The sequence below is a fragment of the Wyeomyia smithii genome, chromosome 3 (assembly GCF_029784165.1).
Source record: "Wyeomyia smithii strain HCP4-BCI-WySm-NY-G18 chromosome 3, ASM2978416v1, whole genome shotgun sequence".
Lineage (NCBI taxonomy): Eukaryota > Metazoa > Arthropoda > Insecta > Diptera > Culicidae > Wyeomyia > Wyeomyia smithii.
This window is the reverse complement of record NC_073696.1, coordinates 150,745,042-150,765,275: the sequence shown is the minus strand read 5'-3', so window position 1 is coordinate 150,765,275 and position 20,234 is coordinate 150,745,042. Positions and strand designations below refer to the sequence as shown.

General features: G+C 41.5%; 1 protein-coding gene across 2 annotated transcripts in view; it reads left to right on the top strand.

Moving 5' to 3' along the window:
- Positions 1-20,234, top strand: part of LOC129727093 (calcineurin-binding protein cabin-1-like) — a 667,482-nt gene that overhangs the window by 445,632 nt on the left and 201,616 nt on the right. For both annotated transcript variants that reach the window (XM_055684544.1, XM_055684543.1), the window contains 2 exons: positions 5,366-5,611; positions 5,667-5,830. In XM_055684544.1, coding sequence (XP_055540519.1) covers positions 5,366-5,611; positions 5,667-5,830 — 410 coding nt within the window. The remainder of the gene's footprint in view (positions 1-5,365; positions 5,612-5,666; positions 5,831-20,234) is intronic.

The following is a 20,234-nucleotide window of genomic DNA, read 5'->3' as shown; positions in this document are numbered from 1 at the left end:
AATACTCAGCTCGTCGAACTGAGTCGAGTGATATACGGCATTCGGCCCTTTTGAGCACTTTTATACCTTTAGTTTTTGCAGTGATTGCTATACCTTTCTAAGAGAAAGGCAAAAAGTGAAATGATAGAAATGTATTTTTATTTCAACTTCAATCCTGAGCAAGGCCGCAAACATTGAAATAGTACAATATCAAATTTAAATGATGTTGAGGCCACATATTTTTATCGTAGCTATAGTTTTAAACAGTCTGCGGGTTACGTTTCTTTCTATAACTTTCAAACCACATGTTTAAACATTATGAAATTCATTGTTTAAGGGTTTAAAAGCCCATTAATTTAAATTCAACTATGTTCATGCTTCTGAGATATGAGAGCGATTTTTACATTCTGACGCAGCGCCAAAACTAAAAGTTTGATTACAATGAAATTCAATAGCAACCTAAGCGGCAAATAGACCCTTCATTTGACACCAAGATAGAACGAATCGGTCAGACCATCTCTGAGAAAAGTGAGTGCGAAAAAAGGTGCACATACAAACATATACACCTATACATGCATACATGCAGAAAATGCTCGATTCGTCGACCTGAGTCATATAGTGTATGACATTCGGCCATTTGGATCACTTTTCTACCTTTTAATTAGACAGTGATCGTTGGGAGAAAGTCAATATGTTTACTTTCATTATGTGATTTCACATTTTTATAAACAACGGAGAAAGTTACAATCCGATTACAATGAAATTCATTAGCAACCTATGGGGCAACTATACCTTTCATTTGACACTAATTTTGTGAAAATCGGTTCAGCCATCTCTGACAAAAAAGTGAGTTTAAAAAACCTCAGGATAACTTTTCTTTACATAACTTTTGAACCATATGTTCAATCATAACGAAATTTAAAAGTTAAGGGTTTTGAAGACAGCCCGATCATTTGAAACCAGTTTCATTGAAATCGGTTATGTGGTTTCTTTTACATTTTGATACATAACCTCTAACCTAAAAATCCGATTACAATGAAATTCAATAGCGACCAATGGCGCAACGTAGTCGCAAGGTTACAGAGTCCGCTTTGGTGAGCGAGTGGTCGCGGGTTCGAATCTTAGTAGAATCAGACCATTTGGTTGTCAAAGGACTTTAAGCATGGGTTTGTTCTCAGGCTCCCCACCACGTACCCTTCCTTCAATCTGGATTCTACAGTGCCCCTGCTGACTCTCCTTCTAACAAAAATAAGTCCCTATTATAATAAAACTGGTGTGAGTAACATATGAAAGTTCTCTCCAGGGAATTGTAACTAGGCGATATTGTTGGGATGGACAGAGGCTCGGTATAGTAGAGCAGTAAGCGTGAAACGGAAAGGTAATTACACACAAGCACTGTATGAATGATAAGCGTATCACTTACTTCAATAGTGTTACCGCTAATAATATGAAGTGCGGAGTACAGAAAACACCTGGGCAATATCACAATAGATATAAGCTCTGGTCGCAGTGATGAGACCACACAGAAAAAAATGGCGCAACTAGACTACAGTAAAGTCTTTTTTTACACGATTTTTTTTTACACGGTTTTATTTTACACGATTCTTTTTTACGACGATTTTCCAAATAACGCGATTTTTTTTACGTCGTTTTCTCAAATAACGCGGTTTTATTTTACACGGTTTTTTTTGCACGATTTTTCGTCTTCGCTAAAAATTGTTACAGTAAGTTACAGTAACGGTAACAGACTATAGTAGGCTGTTTTTTACACAGTTTCATTTTTACACGGTTTTATTTTACACGGTTCTTTTTTACGACGTTTTTCCAAATAACGCGGTTTTTTTACGACGTTTTTCCAAATAACGCGGTTTTTTTACACGGTTTCTTTTTGCACGGTATGTAAAATCGTGTAAAAAAGAACTTTACTGTATTTATTTGCAATTAATTTTATGAAAATCGGTCCAGGCATCTCAGAGAAAAGTGAGTGAGAAAAAAAGTTGCACATACACACACACACATACACACATACATACATACAGAAAATGCTCAGTTCGTCGAAAGGAGTCGAGTGGTATATGACATTCGGCCATTGGGACCACTTTTATACCTTCGGTTTTTCCAGTGATTGCTATACCTTTCAAGTTTTCATAAGAACTCGTACTTTAGTGAATCCAAACTCGTTTTTCTCTAAATCTGTGCATGCTAGAATAAATCTTTCAGCATCTTTGGATTCAGAAGACGTTACTCTAGAAATATATAACTTGAAAATTGGAGAGCCAAGTTGAAACCTACTGTGGGAGACAGAGAAAATCAGGTTTCCATGAAAATACGTACTTTAGTGAATTCAAACTCGTTTTTCTCAAAATATTTGCATGCTAAAATAAATATTTCATCGCATATTGATTCAAAAGACCTTTCTTCAAAAATGTAGAGCTTAAAATTTGAAGAACGATTTTCTTGTTTGAATTTCTATGAAAATACGTAGTTTTGTGATTTTGTACTGAAATAATTTAGAAACTCCAAAATTCACTCTTACATACCATATTCCATCCACCTGACATGATTTGATACATGGAGCAATTGATCCGTATGAAAATTCCCAGTGTTTGCTCAATTTGTTTGAAAAATTAGAAAAAACACAGACATTTTTGCTTCTCACGAAAACGGATAGGGGTCCAGAGGGGTGGCATCTTCACCAAAACTTAGAGCAACTATTCCCCTTGAATAAAAGTCCAACTTTTTCCAAATCGGTCGTTCCAGTGCTGAGAACGAGCATTTTCAAAAAACAAGTTCCGTCCCGGGTTTTTACGGGTACCGTCTGCCGGGGTGAGCAACTATTCCCCTTGAATAAAAGTCCAACTTTTTCCAAATCGGCCGTTCCAGTGCTGAGAACGAGCATTTTCAAAAAACAAGTTCCGTCCCGGGTTTTTACGGGTACCGTCTGCCGGGGTGAGATTACTCACGGGGGTTAGATTGAGCCAAAACGGGAAATGTTTGTATGTTAAATTACTTGAGATTTCTAGAACCTACTACCTCAAATTCAACGCTTTATGAAACGTGACATATTTATTCACAACTTCAAATAAAATATAGATAATATCAGTGACTGTTTCACTTAAATAATGTTTCAAAGTACAGGGTGAAAAACATGCGCAAATAACGTTATCCAAAAATGTCCAAAGCAAACCAACCCGTTCAAGAAATCTCATCAACTTACTGCTCAGTTGCTACGTTAGGATGTCGTCTTGAATGTGTTGAGGAAATATTATGCATTAAATTCGTGTTGGCTCAGAAAATAATGTTTTTCCAAACTGTACACTTTTCGAGCCCTTTTGGGGTGAGATTGTGCCAAGCTATGATGAACGGTACAATGTACGGAATTCATATTTACGACAAAATTATATCAGTATACACCAAAACAATTGCATTGTTTACATAGGGTGTGTTGTCTAGCCAAGGTATTATTTAAAATAATGACTAAAAGCTTGAGAACAGTAGCTAACAACTGTTGGATGGAAATTTACAATGACCGATATTATTTATGGAATATAACAAACTTTTTTCACCTATTCTATATTAACTGATGACTTTTTCAGTGAGGAAGGAGGGTTGTGGGTACATTTCCAGCGTTTTTGAGATCTCCAATGGAATATACAGTGGTCAATGACATATAACAAGTGAAACGAAAAGTCTTCTCAAGCCATATGTCCTGAAGTTTTCTCTTCCTAAGTTACCTGGAGACGCCACTATGTGCATAGAGACTGTCTATAGGCCACGTTCTCATAACTGGTTACTCCAGATATCGATTTGATCCAGTCATACATTTTTCTACAATTCATATGAAACGTAGTTTCTGGTCAACCCCCTACAGCCCCTTAATAGTCCACGTTGTTTATGGTCGACCCTATATTTACTGTTTTATCATGTTATTCATGTGAATTATTCGTAAATACACTACTGTTCATTTTCCAGGTGTTGAAGTCAACTTTTTGTTTTTGGCACAATCTCACCCTATAGAAGGGATGAGATTAGGCCAAAGTTCATTTAATTTTAGCAAAATTATAGTTTATTGTAACTTAACCTTATTTGCGGCAGTCGTTAACTAAACATTTAAGTGTGCATTGACGTGATTTGGATCAAACTCATTGCCTAAATGTGTACATTACAAGCTAAGGAACAAAAATGTATCCTTTTTTGGCACAATCTCACCCCGGCAGACGGTACAAGTTGGCATTGTTTATTTTCTTTTCTTACAATAATAGATGAAAATGCGTCAAAGCTTTAACAAATTCAATTTATGCTCAACGCTGTTTTGCTTGTAAAGCTAAAATATTGGAGTTTACCAACATTGAAAAGCTGCGGATATTGAACGTAAACGAAGATTTCTTGAATAACGGAATATCTTCGCTTCTTGGTTGGATACGTTGCTTTGAGTGCATGATTTATGTTTCATATCGGCTGGGATTCAAGCGCTGATGAAAATCTGGGTTCAAAACCCAGTATGAAGCCACCAAGAAAAAAAATCGGGTTAGACCAAATCGATGTTTCATCAGGTCAGCAATAATAATCAAACCGCAATACTATCTAAAGGAAGAATGACCGAAGAGGCTCAAGAGAAGAGTAACTAAATAAACTAATATGCCCTAGAACATTTCACTCGCAAAAATAGTCGAAAAAATACTTATCATGATAAATTCAATTATATTATGTTTTCCAAAGATCCAGTAGTTAACACTTTTTTTGAAAAGGTGAAAAGTAATTGTAAAAAACTTCCAGATGAAGTCGTACTTCTATTGAAGAAACAATTGTTCAATCAAGGAGAGCTGATGATGAATTTGAACACAGTTATGAAGACGATGAAAAATACGAGGAAGATGATGCTTGCTTTGATTTGTAATTAGTTTGTATTTCCTAATTTTTTTTAAATTTTATTAAAAAAAATTGGTTTATTTGAGGGGTCTTCAAAAACTACGTTATCTTTTTCAGTGAGGAAGAAGCCCAGCAGCGTTGCTTGTGGTTAAAGATCATAGTATTATTTTAATAAAAAAATAAGGGGAAGAGTGTCAAAAAATCATTAAAAATTGGATTACGTACTTAATGAATTGTGTTTCTGTCGCATTTATCGAAACTTTTTTTGCTTGACCAGCCTTTGTATGAAGTCGCCCCACTGTGCACCGCAAGACGTGTAACTTGGCCTCGCTAAGTAGCTATTTTGTATCGCTTTCACACTTTTCGCACGTAATACACGTTTATTGACTCAGTAGAGAGCTGGCTGGCTGTTGTTTTTATAACTCTCACGTCACAGCGAGGTTTACTGCTATTTTCGGGGTTTTTGCTATTTTTATAACTAATTTATAATTTATTAATTTTCAACTTACCATTTCAGAGCTCACACGTCAATGTTCGAGACGCTATATATAGAGACTGTATAAAAAATTTGGAGGAGTGTATAACACGTTTTCCCGAGCATTTCAAGTCAATCTATCGTTTAGCATACCACTATATGTACGCTCCAGGTTGTACCAGATCTCTTGAACGATGTCGTGAGCTTATGCTTGGATCTTATAGAACTACTCTCGGAAATGAAATAACAGGATTATTTTCGGAGAGACGAAACAATAATTTTTTCAACGTAAAATCATGACCAATTTTGTAATTGAACGTTTCATAACATACACTTTTTCCAGGGTATTTGGCGCATTCCATCTTCAGACTTCGATAGACCAGGAAGTTTTGCAGTACATCTTTCAAAATGTGTGACCGTTTTAATAGACACACTGAAGTTAAGTAATGATTACAAAACACTTTTTGATTTGGCCTTCCAGCTTGGTCGTACGCCTGATATTGACAAGTAAGTAGTTTTCAAATAATGGTAGGACCGATTTTACTGCGGAAGATAATTGCTATTTCTTTTCAATGATTTTTACCGCGTAACAACTGATTCATTCACTTCTCTGCTTTCGTTGCGATAGGAAGCAAACGGGAATCGCTCCGCTATATACTCGTTCGAATAAAAAAACACATGGTTCTAGGTTCTTTAGGTCTCTTTGCTAACATAGCTAACTAACCTGGAAACTGACCGTAAGCTAACACTGGTTTGTCGGTGGTCAACCTGTCATCTGTGTTGCATCTCTAAAACAACTTGGGCGGCGGCTGCGTAAACCGCCCTCCAAATGTTCGGGTCTTTACAAATCCTCCGAACTAGGTTGTACGGAGTGGTGTCTGGCCCGCTCACTACCATCATGTCGCTCCGCGCATGCGCAAAACGAGGACACACGAAGAAGACATGCTAAGCAGTCTCTTCCGCATCCACGCACTCGGGACACATGGGGGACCCCGCATGCCCGAATCTGTGTACATACTGTCTGAAGCAACCATGACTTGACAGAATCTGTGTCAAGTGGAAGTTAACTTCTCCATGGCGCCTCTCGACTCATCCGGATACGTCCGGAATAGGTCGATGCGTTGGAGTTGGACCATTCTTGCTGCCATCTGATCATCGAGAATGACCTTCTGGTGCCTGCTTTTACCCATGCTGAGCAACCTTAAGCTGGACAGCTAAAGCCCTTGGTCCCCTCGGTACCGCCGTTAGGCATTACTTCAGGGAGAGGGCCAGTCGTGCTTTTTAGCACTTACCTCTAGCAGAGCAGCCTATTCAGGCCAGTATTCTGGTGCCTCGTATGCTTCTTGTGTCACGTTGATCGAAGCATTCTACGTCCTCTTTAATGGCTATGCTGATAGGCATCATGCCGGAAAGGACGCAAATTGCGTCGTATGACACTGTACGGTACGCGCTCACAACCCTCAGGCACATGAGCCTGTAGGTACTTTCCAGTTTACGACGATGACTGTTGGTACCTAACGCTTTGGACCACACTGGCCCACCATACCTAAGTATGGTCGAAACCACGCTGGCAAGAAGTTTACGCTTGCTGCCATATACCGCTGAGCTATTCGACATCATTCGAGATAGTCCTGCAACGGCCGTTGAAGCCCTCTTACAGGCGTAGTCGACGTGACTTTTAAATGTGAGCTTATCGTCAACCATAACCCCTAAGAGCTTCAAGGATCGCCTAGAGGTAATGGTGCAGTCACCGACACTGACCACCGGCTGATGCTCTAATTTACGCTTGTTCACAATCGTAACCTCCGTTTTATGGTGCGATAACTCTAGTTTCCCAGAGTGCATCCAGTCTTCGACTTAACGTATGCAGTGCGCGGCCGTCAACTCGACCTCTCCGATAGACACGCCGTAGACCTCAAGTGTGATGTCTGCGAAACCGACGATCACAGCCCCTACAGGGAACTTAAGTTTCAACACCCCGTCATACATGACATTCCACAACACCGGGCCCAGGATGGAACCTTGCGGCACCCCTGCGGTGATTGGGACGCACTTCTGACCCTCCTCCGTGTTGTAAAAATGGACTCGATTATGGAAATAATTTTCCAAAATCTTGTACAACGACACCAGTACGTGGATGCTCCTAAGCGCGAGCGCTATGGAGTCCCAACAAGCGCAATGGAATGCATTCTTCACGTTTAGCATGACGATTGCGCAATAGGGAATGCCCCAAATCTCACGCTGAAGTGCTACCTCTGCCGTCTTGGTTACAGAGAGAATAGCATCCAGCGTGGATTCGTATTGGCACTCGCACATACCCTCGCACTCATAAGCGCCGATCTCGCAGATCCGAATGCTACACGGCGCTCTACTCTCTGTACATCGGTACGAGCACGTTGCAACATCCGTCTTGCACAGAGGCACGCGCTACGGTGGTCCGATATCGCGTCGGTTCACCAGTATACCGGTGACTTACCATTCCTAGGTTGGCGAGTCCTAGGCATGGTGGCGTCGTAACGTATCATCGAGGGACTCTTTCCACGCCACAAGCCAAATCCTTGACCTTCGGCTGCCGAGTCTCACGTCCGACGTTCCAGTATCTCAGACACAGACCACAGCCGGACATCCAATCCGTGCGCTACAGCAGCCGTGTCAAGGTTGTGGAGGAGGTAGGGATTACAAATGAGGAACTCAACGTGATCGCCAACTCCCTAAGGGTGAGCAAGGCACCGGGACCGGATGGAATCCTGAACTTGGCCATCAAGACGGCCATAAAAGTGGTCCCTGACCTATTTCGAGCAGTCATGCAGAAGTGCCTGGATGACTGCTTCCTTCCGGAGTGGTGGAAGTGACAGAGGTTGGTCTTATTGCCGAAGGCCGAGAAATCGCCAAGGTACCCATCGGCATACAGACCTATCTGTCTGCTGGACACTGCGGGCAAGGTACTTGAGAGGATCATCCTCAACAGACTGGTGAAATACACAGAGGATGTAAACGCTCTGGCAAGTAACCAGTTCGGCTTCCGGAAAGGTAGGTCCACGCTGGATGCCATTCTCTCTGTCACCAAGACGGCAGAGGCAGCACTTCCGCGTAAGATTTGGGGCATTCGCTACTGCGTGCTCGTTACGGTCGACGTGAGGAATGCGTTCCACAGTGCCAGTTGGAACTCCATAGCGCTCGCGCTCAGGAGCATCCACGTACCGGTATCGTTGTACAAGTTTTGGAAAATTATTTCCAGAATCGAGTACTAGTTTACAACACGGAGGAGGGTCAGAAATGCGCCCAATCACCGCAGGGGTATCGCAAGGTTCCATCCTGGGCCCGGTGTTGTGGAATGTCATGTATGACGGAGTGTTGAAACTAAAGTTCCCAAGTCACGTCGACTATGCCTGTAAGAGGGCTTCAATGGCCGTTGCAGGACTATTACGAATGATGTCGAATAGCTCAGCGGTGTATGGCAGCAAGCGTAAACTTCTTGCCAGCGTGGTTTCGTCCATACTTAGGTATGGTGGGCCAGTGTGGTCCAAAGCGCTAGGTACTAACAGTTATCGTCGTAAACTGGAAAGTACCTACAGGCTCATGTGCCTGAGGGTTGTGAGTGCGTATCGTACAGTTTCATACGACGCAATCTGCGTTCTGTCCGCCATGATGCCTATCAGCATAGCCATTAAGGAGAACGTAGGATGCTTCGATCAACGTGACACAAGAAGCATACTAGGTACCAGAAGATTATTATCGATGATCAGATGGCAGCAGGAATGGTCCGACTCCGCGAAGGGTAGATGGAAGCATCGACTTATTCCGGACGTATCCGGATGGGTCGGAAGACGCCATGGAGAAGTTAACTTCCACTTGACACAGATTCTGTCAGGCCATGGTTGCTACACAGATTCGGGCATGCGGGGTCCCTCAATTGTTCTGAGTGCGTGGACGCGGAAGAGACTGCTGAGCATATCTTCTTCGTGTGCCCCCGTTTTGTGCATGCACGGAGTGACATGATGGTAGTGAGCGGGCCAGACACCACTCCGTACAACCTAGTTCGGGGGATGTGTAAAGACCCGAACATTTGGAGGGCTGATGCCAGTAATATTGCCAATTACGGCAACTGGTCGCATCGCTATAGGATACGAGTTGGATTTCGTTTTCGTACCACGATTTTGGGCTGGCACCTGCACCGAGCTCTCTAGTAATGTCGTGTAACAACGGCGAGATTACAACCGGTGCAGGGTCTCCGTCCCGTAAAACCTGGCAGGCCTTCCAGTACGTTCCGAATCCATTGCCTGGTGGGAACCAGGCAGGAGTAGGATCAGATGTCTTTTCCTGACTTGCGCCGGTCGAGGGTGTTATAGTTGCCCATAAGGCGCTATTGCAGCCGCCCCAACCCATGGCCCCACTGCTCCGGCATAGACTACCTTGGGACCATATAGGTGACTACTCCATTTTAGATAAGGATAGCGGCTGTTAGGGGGACCCATTAAACAAAAATGCAGACAAATAAAATTCTAGAGATGGGCGCAGATGGGTTGGATAACCCATTTGCGCAAGGTGGCATCCAGCGGTCTCCGCTGAGGAAGGTGGAGACGGATGCAGTGAAGGTCGAAGTGAAGTGAAGGCGGTAAAGGTACGCCTACCGAGTCTACGCAAGACATCGCGGTGGCTGGTCCACAGATATTAAAGGCGGTCGGAAGACAGCGGGACCCGCTACCGAGGGTAGTATTCCTGTCTGAGCAGCTCGATGCTATAATCGAGTTTGCGAAAACTCGCAGCAATACAACGAAGTACGAACGAAGCAAACAGCTCTCAGACCGGCGAAGGAGTGGCGCAAACAACGCCCACGGCTCCAGGTAACCCGTGGGTAACGGTTCCGGGAAGGAGTAGGATCCAAAAAGTGGTTACAAATCCTGCGACGAAGAAAGTTGAGAATAAGGGCGACGCACTGATCCTTAAGACAGAAGAGTCAAAGCACTCGGAAGTCCTTCAGGCAATGAGAGGCGATGCGAAGCTCAAAGATCCGGGAGCAGATGTGCGTAGCATCCGCCGATCCCGCAAGGGAGAAATGATGGTTGAGCTTCGCAAAGAAGCCAAAAACAAGGGCCAAGCCTATCGGGCATTGGCCCAAAAGGCGCTTGGAGATGGAATGCAGGCTCGGGCACTCACGTCGCAGGTAACCCTACAAGTTAAATACCTGGACAAGGTCACCGAGGCATGCGAAGTCGTGGATGCCCTCAAGGAGCAGTACGGAGTGGTTGTGGCATCAGAGGCAATTCAACTGCGCAAAGGCCCAGTAGGGTCCCAGACCGTCACTATCAGGCTTCCGTCGGTGGACGGAAACCAGGCGCTAAAGGTAGCGAAGCTCAAAATGGGCTGGTCAATGGGCCCACTCAGCGTCTACCAGCCGCCGTAGGTCTGCTTTCGATGCTTCGTGCGAGGACACAAGTCCTTTAGTTGCAAGGGACCTGACAGGAGCTCCCTATGTAGGCGGTGCGTCGCTGCAAACCAGAAATGCAGACAGCGAAGAGCCCCCGAAGTGCTTGGCGTGCGCCAGAAAGCGTGACGAAAAGCACATAATGGGAGGCGCGAGGTGCACGGCCGGTAAGCCGACTAGCAAGCCACGAGCGTGAAAGTGACACAGCTAAATTTGAACCACTCCTTCGCGGCTCAGCAACTGCTATACCAAGCAGTCACTGAATCGTTTTCGGACATCGCCATAATCTCGGACCCCTACCGTATTCCTTCCGGAAACGGTAACTGGATTTCGCACGGGTCCGGTATGGCGGCAATATGGACGACGAGCAGGTTCCCGATTCAGGAGGTAGTGTCAACCTCAAACGAAGGATACACGGTTGCCAAGGTGAACGGAGTGTACTACTGCAGCTGCTATGCTCCACCTCGTTGGTATACCGAGCAGTTCGCAAGGATGATCGATCGAGCCACCGTGGAGCTGATCGGTCTATCACCGTTGGTAGTGGCGGGCGACTTCAACGCATGGGCAACTAAGTGAGAAAGTCGACGCACAAACCAGAGGTCGGACGTCGGCGTGAATAGCACCTTCAGTAGAAACGGCGCGGAGTCGATCATCGATATGACGTTCTGTAGTCCAGGATTGATCACGAACTGGAGGGTAGACGATAGCTACACTCATAGCGACCACCTGGCGGTCTGTTATAGTGTAGACCGTAAAACGAGACCACATGCGGCGAGTAGAATTAACACTCCAGCTCCCCGCGGGTGGAGGATATCACACTTCAATGCAGAGGTATTTGCGGAAGCAATTAGACGAGAACATGAGGCGAGCAGAATTCATCACCCGAGCGCTGATCAACTTGTTGCCATACTTTCGCGGGCGTGTGACGCCACCATGCCTAGGAACCGCCAGCCTAGGCATGGAAGGCCACCAGTCTACTGGTGGACCGACGCGATAGCGGACCTCCGCAGAGCGTATCTTCAAGCGAGAAGAAGGATTCAACGTGCGCGAACCGACGAAGAAAGGAAAGATCGTCGAGTGGCATTCCGTTCCGCAAGAACGGCGCTTAAAAGAGCAATAAAGCAATGGCAGAGGAAATGCAGTCCAATTCATGTTGCGAAGCGCGTATAGACGGAATTATTTTTGGACTGATTCTACACGTTCTTCGTGTGCGGCACCATTAGGATTCCATATGAGATTTGGCATATTCTACAATAGGTCTAACATATGTAATATACAATGGTTTGATAGTGTACGGGTTTTGAAAATTGTGGCTGAACCACTTAATAAAGCCCAGCATACTATTTGCTTTACTTATGATGGAGTTATTGTTTATTTGTTCGTCGTCTTCGATCTCATTGTACAGACTGGTTTGTCTTATGCTATATTTTTAATCCTATTTTTAAAACTATTTTTTGATCAAGGTAAAATCAAAGAAATCCCAGACGTCGTTGAATCCTCTTAGGCAGGAACTGAGCGGATTGTTGTAGCCATAGCTTGTCCTGTGTCCTGATATGGAGATCATTGTCCAGTATCGCAAGTGGCGCTGATGAACATTTATTTAAATTAGCAGGAGAAGGTCTGAGCAGTCAATATTGTTCGTTAGGAAGTCGAAAACGAAAAATCGTTGAAGTTTTAGTCGCCTTGCGGGTAGTCGGGCAGATGTATAGGATCATTCCACGGTAGGTAACGAAGAGCAAAACGCAAAAAACATTTTTGAACTCGCTCAATGCGAATAACCTGAGAGGTATGGTACGGGGCCCATATGGGAGCAGCGTACTCCAGAACACTGCGTACTAAAGCACAGTATAGTGCCTTAGGCGCGTACACGTCAGTAAACTGTAAAGCATTGCGGCGAATGAATCCGAGGATCGAAAAAGCTTTAGCGGTGATGGCGGAGATGTGTTGGTTGAAGCGGAGCTTGAAATCGATAATGAAACCCAAGTCACGGATAGACTGCACACTGTCCAGTGGAGTTGTGTTAATGATATAAGGCGTCGCACAAGCTACGTCACGTATGAAGGGGGGGAGGAGGGTTGAGTTTGCGTTACTTATTGTGACATATGGGGGGGGGGGGTTGTTGAAACAGTTACGTAACTGTGATTTTACTTCGAAACCGCAATTTTTTGTGGGTCAAGCGTTACGTAATTTTAGGGGGGGGAGTCATGTTGAACGTTACATATCATTACATAGGGGGAGGGGGTCTAAAATCAGGTTTTAAGCGTTACATAATTTGTGTACGACGCCTAAGTACGATGACAATGAAATTCAATAGCATCCTATGGGGCCACTAGAACTTTCATTTGCAACTGATTCCGTGAACATCGGTTTTACCATCTCTGTGAAAAGTGAGTGAGCTAGGGCAAAATTTGGAATATGTTTCTTTTTATAACACGATTTCACTTGTTTATAAATAACGTATAGTCCGACTACAATGACACATAAACACACACACATAACAACACATACATACATACACACATACATACATACATACATACACATAAACATACATACATACACATATACATACATACATACATACATACATACAGAAGATGTTTAGTTCGGCGAACTGAGTCGAGTGATATAAGACATTCGGCCCTTTGGAGCACTTTTATACCTTCAGTTCTGTGGTGGCGAACTAGCCTGTGGCTGAAAGCCACTATAATAAAGTAATAAAAAAATCTTAAGTTTTTGCAGTAATTGCTATACCTTTCTAGGAGAAAGGCAAAAAGTTTCAAATTTTTATTTTTTATAAACTCGTATAGCTGTGTCATGTACTGGAGATCACCGCTTCCAAGAATGTTTCTAACGGGTACGTTCGGTTGTTTCCCCGGGCCCGAAGGATCTATAAGCATGTACCTAACACCACAGAATTCGGTATACGACTAAACAACATGCTCGATGCCATGGTAGCCATCGCCACAAACGCAATGATTACTATCTACAAGCCCTATAGGAAAGAGGTGCGTGTTTAACGTGTTGGGATTGGACATGAGTCTTGACATCACGCGAATGAAGTCCCGACCTATATCCAACCCCTTAAAACATGCTTTCGTCGATAACTTAGGGGAAATGGAATGTAGCCACCATCCCAGTTCATCTGAATTCCATGATAATTGCAAATTATCGAAGGATTTTTGACGCAATAGGGTATAAAATTTACATAAGCAATTGGTTTATCATGAATATCGCCCTCAATCGCACCCACCTTAGCTGAAGAATTAGCTTCTTCATTGCCTGGAATGCAACATTGAGAAGGGACCCACGCTAAGGTAACCTGATAATTTGCCTATTTCCTAGAAAGGTATTTATTTATTTGTTTATTTCTTAGTGTATCATCTGACATAAAGTCTTAATGAAAAAAGGATAACCATTAAAAGTAACTTGAGTTAGTTAATCTATGTTTGAAAATATGACTAGTCACACCAAATTCAAAAAGATACTCGACACTCGTGAATGTTCTCACAAAAGGCAACAGGTTCATAATAACCATAGTTCGTACGATGGAATTGGTTCAAAAGCATCGAAGAGGGCCATACAGCCTGCTGTACTTTGCGGCGGCGTTCTAGAGTGTCAAGTCCAAGCAGGCGGCAACGATCCGGGTAGGGTGTCGGATGAAACGTCTCTGTATACGCTCGAGGCGCAGGTTCCATAAAAGCTGGTGCGGACTCCAATCCACTTCCGTTTTCTAGTAGGGGTCGTACAAGTGAGCAGTATAAAGCTTTCAGACAATGGTGATCCTTGAAGTAACGTCCAATTTTCGAATGAATCCTAATTGACGACTTGCTTTCGAAACAATTGCAGCACGGTGTCTATCGAAAGTCAGCTTTCGGTCAAGAATAACTCCAAGGTCGTTGACGTAAACAACTCTACGCAGCACTTCTCCGTCAACAGCAGAATCAAAACCTAAATTAATCTACCTAGCTGTCAGGCTCAGCCTTTCTCATTCCAACTTATTATGTGTAAAAATAGATTTACATGAATGCTTAAACCCAATAAAGGTATATTCACTCTTTGGGTTCTAAAATATTGATATTGTAATTGAAGTATTAAATATGAAATTTGACGTGATGTTAGTGCTTAAGAAATAGCGAAATAAGAGAAATTACTTTTAATATCGAACAATTTCATCACGAGCGATACCGGGAACGTTCAAATAGTACGATACCACATTTAAATTATGTTGAGCCCACATATATCGATCATAGCAGGTATAGTTTTAAATAGTCTTTGAATTTATTTTCGTTCCATAACTTTTGAACCACATATCAAATTGTTATGAAGTTAGTTATTTGTACGTTCGTATGACACTAGTTATGTTAAATAATACACGACTTATCTCTTTGACTTTGGTTGACTTTCGTCAACTCCGTCACCGCTACCAAAGAAAAAACCACCCGATGTTCCGCCGGTTAGTTGAAGTTCAAAAAAGTTCAGTAAGTTTATTAAATGGCGACCGTGAGAAATAACTTGCAATCTTCAGATTGCAGAAGTTCGCGATAGTGAAAACAGTGAACGCGATCTTGTAAGAGAATAACAGTGCCAAGAAAATGAGTAAATCACAAAGTAAAAAGGAAAAAAAATACTGGTGATCCCCAAGTGCTGATATTGAACAATCAGAAACAGCACACCACCTACCATGAGGAAACTAACCTGTTGTGGGTAGTGCTGATAATGGTAGCTGTGCAGTTAATAATCGTACTGTATAGAGCATTCAAATAACGCGAACGTAAAAACACTTTGAAAGCAGCTAGATCTGTCGCTGTGCTCAACGAAGTGATCGCGAAATGATGAACTAAAATAGCGAACAATCACCGGATTATAAAGTATGCATAGAGAATAAGTATAAAGTGTTTTCAATATTGCTCCTTGCGAGTCCCCGACCTAGAGAAGAAAAATGCGAGTTCCCGACCAAGAGAAGACAAATTAGAGTGTTATTAGTGACTAAAACTTTCAACAGTAAACTGAAATGTGCTGATGAACTAAAATGGCAAACAAAGTATTGCAGCGGAATGCGAAAACGAATTCAACATTAGTGAATGTCGTTATCAAACTTGATTGACTAACCGCAGACAGCAATAGCAAAAGCAGCGTCATCAAACATCAGCAGGAGTAACATCATCATCTACAGCAGCAACCAAATAAATAACAATCACCGAGAAGCAATATATTATAATGTTGTGAGTAAACCATCAAATTTCTTACTTAAATGGAAGAACTAAGAACTATTGAACACAATATCAAAAAAGAATACTCTAACCTTAAGAAAAACAAACACAGAGGCAGAACGCTTGAGAATATTCTGCTCAAGAAACAGCAATTAGAGGAAAATTTCTCTCAGTACAAAAAAAAAACTTAAAAATTTTTCAATTTAGACTCAGTCCGTCTGAATGGAATATAGAGGTAGAATCATATGGGGCGATAAAAATAATTTTTCCAGAGTGCATCAGAATTTTAGATAACACAATACACACAATATCGCACGCTAGCCTGGGGGGCTAATGCGGTCTCGATCAACTAGATTAGTTGAGAGAATTCGTTATCGATATTGTTTTCGGCACATTTTGCATGTTGTAGGATAGGTACAACGATACACCGTGCCCCAGTGCTGAGTCGAAAAAATTTCCAGCTCGAAAAGTTCCTCGACCTGATCGGGAATCGAACCCGATATCACAACCGTGTGGGAGAGCTAGCCGACCGACATCGCTAACCACAGAACCACGGGGACCACCATAACACAATAGTCAACACAAATAGAGAGTACTACAGCGAACCAGAACTACAAACCAAGTCTTACGATTTCCTTAAACCCAGTATTGACGCTAACTTGTCGAGATAAAACAGTGACATTAAGTTAGCCAAAAGAAAATTCAGACTCAAAATATTAAGTAAAATCATCATTTGGAGTTTAAAAATCCATAACAATGGCGCTGGATATAAAAACTGCTTCTGAATTAGCAACGCTAATTCCCGCCTATGACGGAAACACCAACGGTGTAAAATCTCTCATAGACGCAATTAACATAGCTAAAACAATCGTACCAGAAGCCAATAAGATCGCTGTGATACAGATCATTCTGAAAAAACTGAGTGGGAAAGCTAGAAACCTTTTTTCAACACCCCAGCCAGTTACGACGAGATAATCACCAAAGTACAAAATAATTGCAGCGATAAAAGTTCATCTGATTCAGCGAAAAACATTCTGAACATCTTAAAATTAAAATCACCAGATGATATCCAGAACTTTACGAAACAAGTAGACCTACTTGCGGAAAAATTAACAGACACATATATTAGGGAGCAAATCCCCAGCGAAGAAGCAAGGAAATGGTCCCAGAAAGCTGCTATTGAAACAATGGTAGCCAACTCGTCAAATACTGAAACAAAAATAATGTTAAAAGTGGGAAAATTTACAAATCTCCAAGAAGCCATTGATAGTATGGTAGAAAATGAGAAACCTACAATCAAACAATCAAACGCAGTGGTACTAAACACCACACGTGACAACAATAGATACCAAAACAACCCCACGAACAGAACATCACAAAGGAATAGTAATCAAAGAAACCAATTTAATAACAATTTAAGAAACAATTTCAACAATAGATATCAACCACGATATCCAACTAATAACTATAGAAACCATAATAACCTCTACAATCAACACCCGACATACAACAACAACAGAAATTCTAACAGAAATTTTCCACCTACCAACCAATACCGAAATTCCAATCAAAATTCAATAGGAATTCCAACCAGAATTACAACTTAGCAAGAATGTACCTTGCAAACCAGCTCCACATTACCAAATACCCAATAATTTACCACACTATCAGCAAAATCCAGATTATACTCAGGAAGTTAACCAACAAGTAACCAACAACATGCAAGCTCAAAATCATTTTTAGCCCACCAGTAACAACTGATCAGAGACGTCGACAATCTGGACAATTGTTACCGGCAGGCATACCCATCCAATACCCATATCCAACCAATATTGTGATGCTTCATATTGATGCTGTCCCTGAAATCAGCAGAAAGTTTAGCGATATAGGAAAGCTCGTCTTGCTGGGTGACTTTAACCAACCGCACCTAGCTTGGAAGAGTTCAGGTAGCGGGTATGCCTTTGTTGATCCTGTACAGTCACAGCTTTACTTGGCCTACCAATCCCTTCTCGATAACATGGCGTTCCTCAAACAACGGCAGCATAATTTAATACGAAACAACTTAGACCGTGTTTTAGATCTCGTATTCTCCAGCGACTCCGTTATGAAGGATGGCGCCGTCTCTTTAGCAGCTGAGGAAGCTGTACCAATTGATCCTTATCACTGTGCTGATCCTTTGCTTCACTGTGCTTTTTTTTATTTTCGTCAAGCAAATGTAGACTACAGTTATAATAATACAATGTTTTCTTATATTCTATACATTATTTCTAGTAGTTAGTCGTTTTTTGATTTGATTTCTGCCCATAGTGATGTCGATATTTTCGCAGTGCTGATTATAGTGACGCATCATGCGATTTATTGGGCCATTTTTTGAGTAGTTAGTCCTGTGAGAGTTCTCCGAAAATATTTTACGATTTCTTAATTGACGACTGGGTGCATAAAAATTTAGTTGCGATAATAATTTAGAAGATTGCACGCGTTGAGAAATAATGTCATTGATAAAATGAAGCATTGAAAGTTCGCGGCGTTCTTTAAGTGCTTGTATATCTATAAGCATGCAGCGTGCTTCATATGATGGTAAGGGAAATGCTGTCCAATTTAGCTTACAAAGCACGTACAGAAAAAAATTGTTTTTGGGCAGATTCAATGCGTTCTTCATGTGTTACAATATAGGGATTCCATACAATGCTACAGTATTCCAGAATTAGTCGGACGTATGTAATATATAATAGTTTGATTGTATATGGGTCTTGAAAATTGTGGCCGAAGCGTTTTATAAAGCCCAACATACTATTTGCTTTGTTGATAATTGTATTATAATGTTCTATGAATGTAAGTTTGGAGTCTAAGATCACGCCTAGGTCCCTAACGATTTTGCATTTTTCTACTGGTTGGTTTCCTAAAAAAAAGGTAGGTGTAGGTGATGTTACTGTTTTTCTGCTGAAGGCTATTGAATTACATTTTTTAATGTTGAGTTGCAAAAGACTTTTGTTGTACCAAGTGTAGAATACATTAATTTCATTCTGGAATATTTCGAAGTCTTCTGCATTGATTATTTCTATAAAGAGCTTCATGTCGTCAGCATATACAAGCACACGTATTGATTTAAGAAGAAAGGAAATGTCATTCACGTATAATATAAAAAGAAGAGGGCCCAGGTGAGAACCTTGAGGAACCCCGGAAGTTACTTCTATTGGGTTTGAAAAGAAATTTTGAAGGCGGACTATTTGTGTTCTCTTTGTTAAGTATGACTGCAGTCATTCCAAGAATTTTGTTTCCATTCCGTATTTTTCGAGCTTGAAGAGCAATAAAGGTATGTCGATTCTGTCAAATGCCTTGCTAAAGTCCATATAAAGAGCTTCTACGTGGATGCCGTTGTCCATTACAGTCAAAGTGAAAGTTATGAATTCCAAAAGATTTGTGGTAGTTGATCGGCCTTTATAAAAACCGTGCTGTTGAGTTGTGATTTGGTTTTTTACTTGTTGAAAGATTTTTTCATTAATTATTGATTGAAATAATTTTGGAATGCATGAAATAATGGCAATTCCACGATAATTACGAATGTCAGATTTAGCGCCAGATTTGAAAATTGGCACTAAATATGAGGTTTTCCAGATTTCTGGAAAAATTCCATTCTTCAGAGACATATTTAAGAGGTGTAGTAAAGGTGTAGATAGTTCTTCTGCCAAGTTTTTGAGAAAAATTGGAGCTATTCTGTCAGGTCCAGGACCTTTCGTAGCGTCTAAGTTTTTAAGTGCGTTCTGAATTTCGAATTCAGATATTTGATTGACAGATAAAGAATTCGAAAATTCAGAAAAATATGAGAATTATTCGCGGTCGCGATCTGTTTCTTCAAATGTGGTGTATATTTCTTGAAAAAAAATGGCAAAAAGACTACATATTTCATTATTAGTTTGTCCTAATTTACTGTCAAGATGCATTCGTGATGGAAAGTTGCTACTTTTTAGTTTGGTTTTTACGTAATTGAAGAAGTTCTTAGGGCAGGACTTGATTTGATGTTCGATTTTACGGTTATGTTCTTCATGCGCAATTTTAATGGCTGCGTCAAGTTGCAAATTTCTTGGTAATTTTGAAGATTTTTGCTATTGTTGGCTTTTTTGTATATTTTATGTGCTTTTTGTTTTCTATTTTTTAGGTTCTTCAATTGTGGATTAAACCACATTGGATATTTGTTGGTGTTCGTTCGTTCGTTTTTCTTAGTGGTACTTTTTCTGATATAATTTGATTAATTATTTCATAAAATTTTAATACT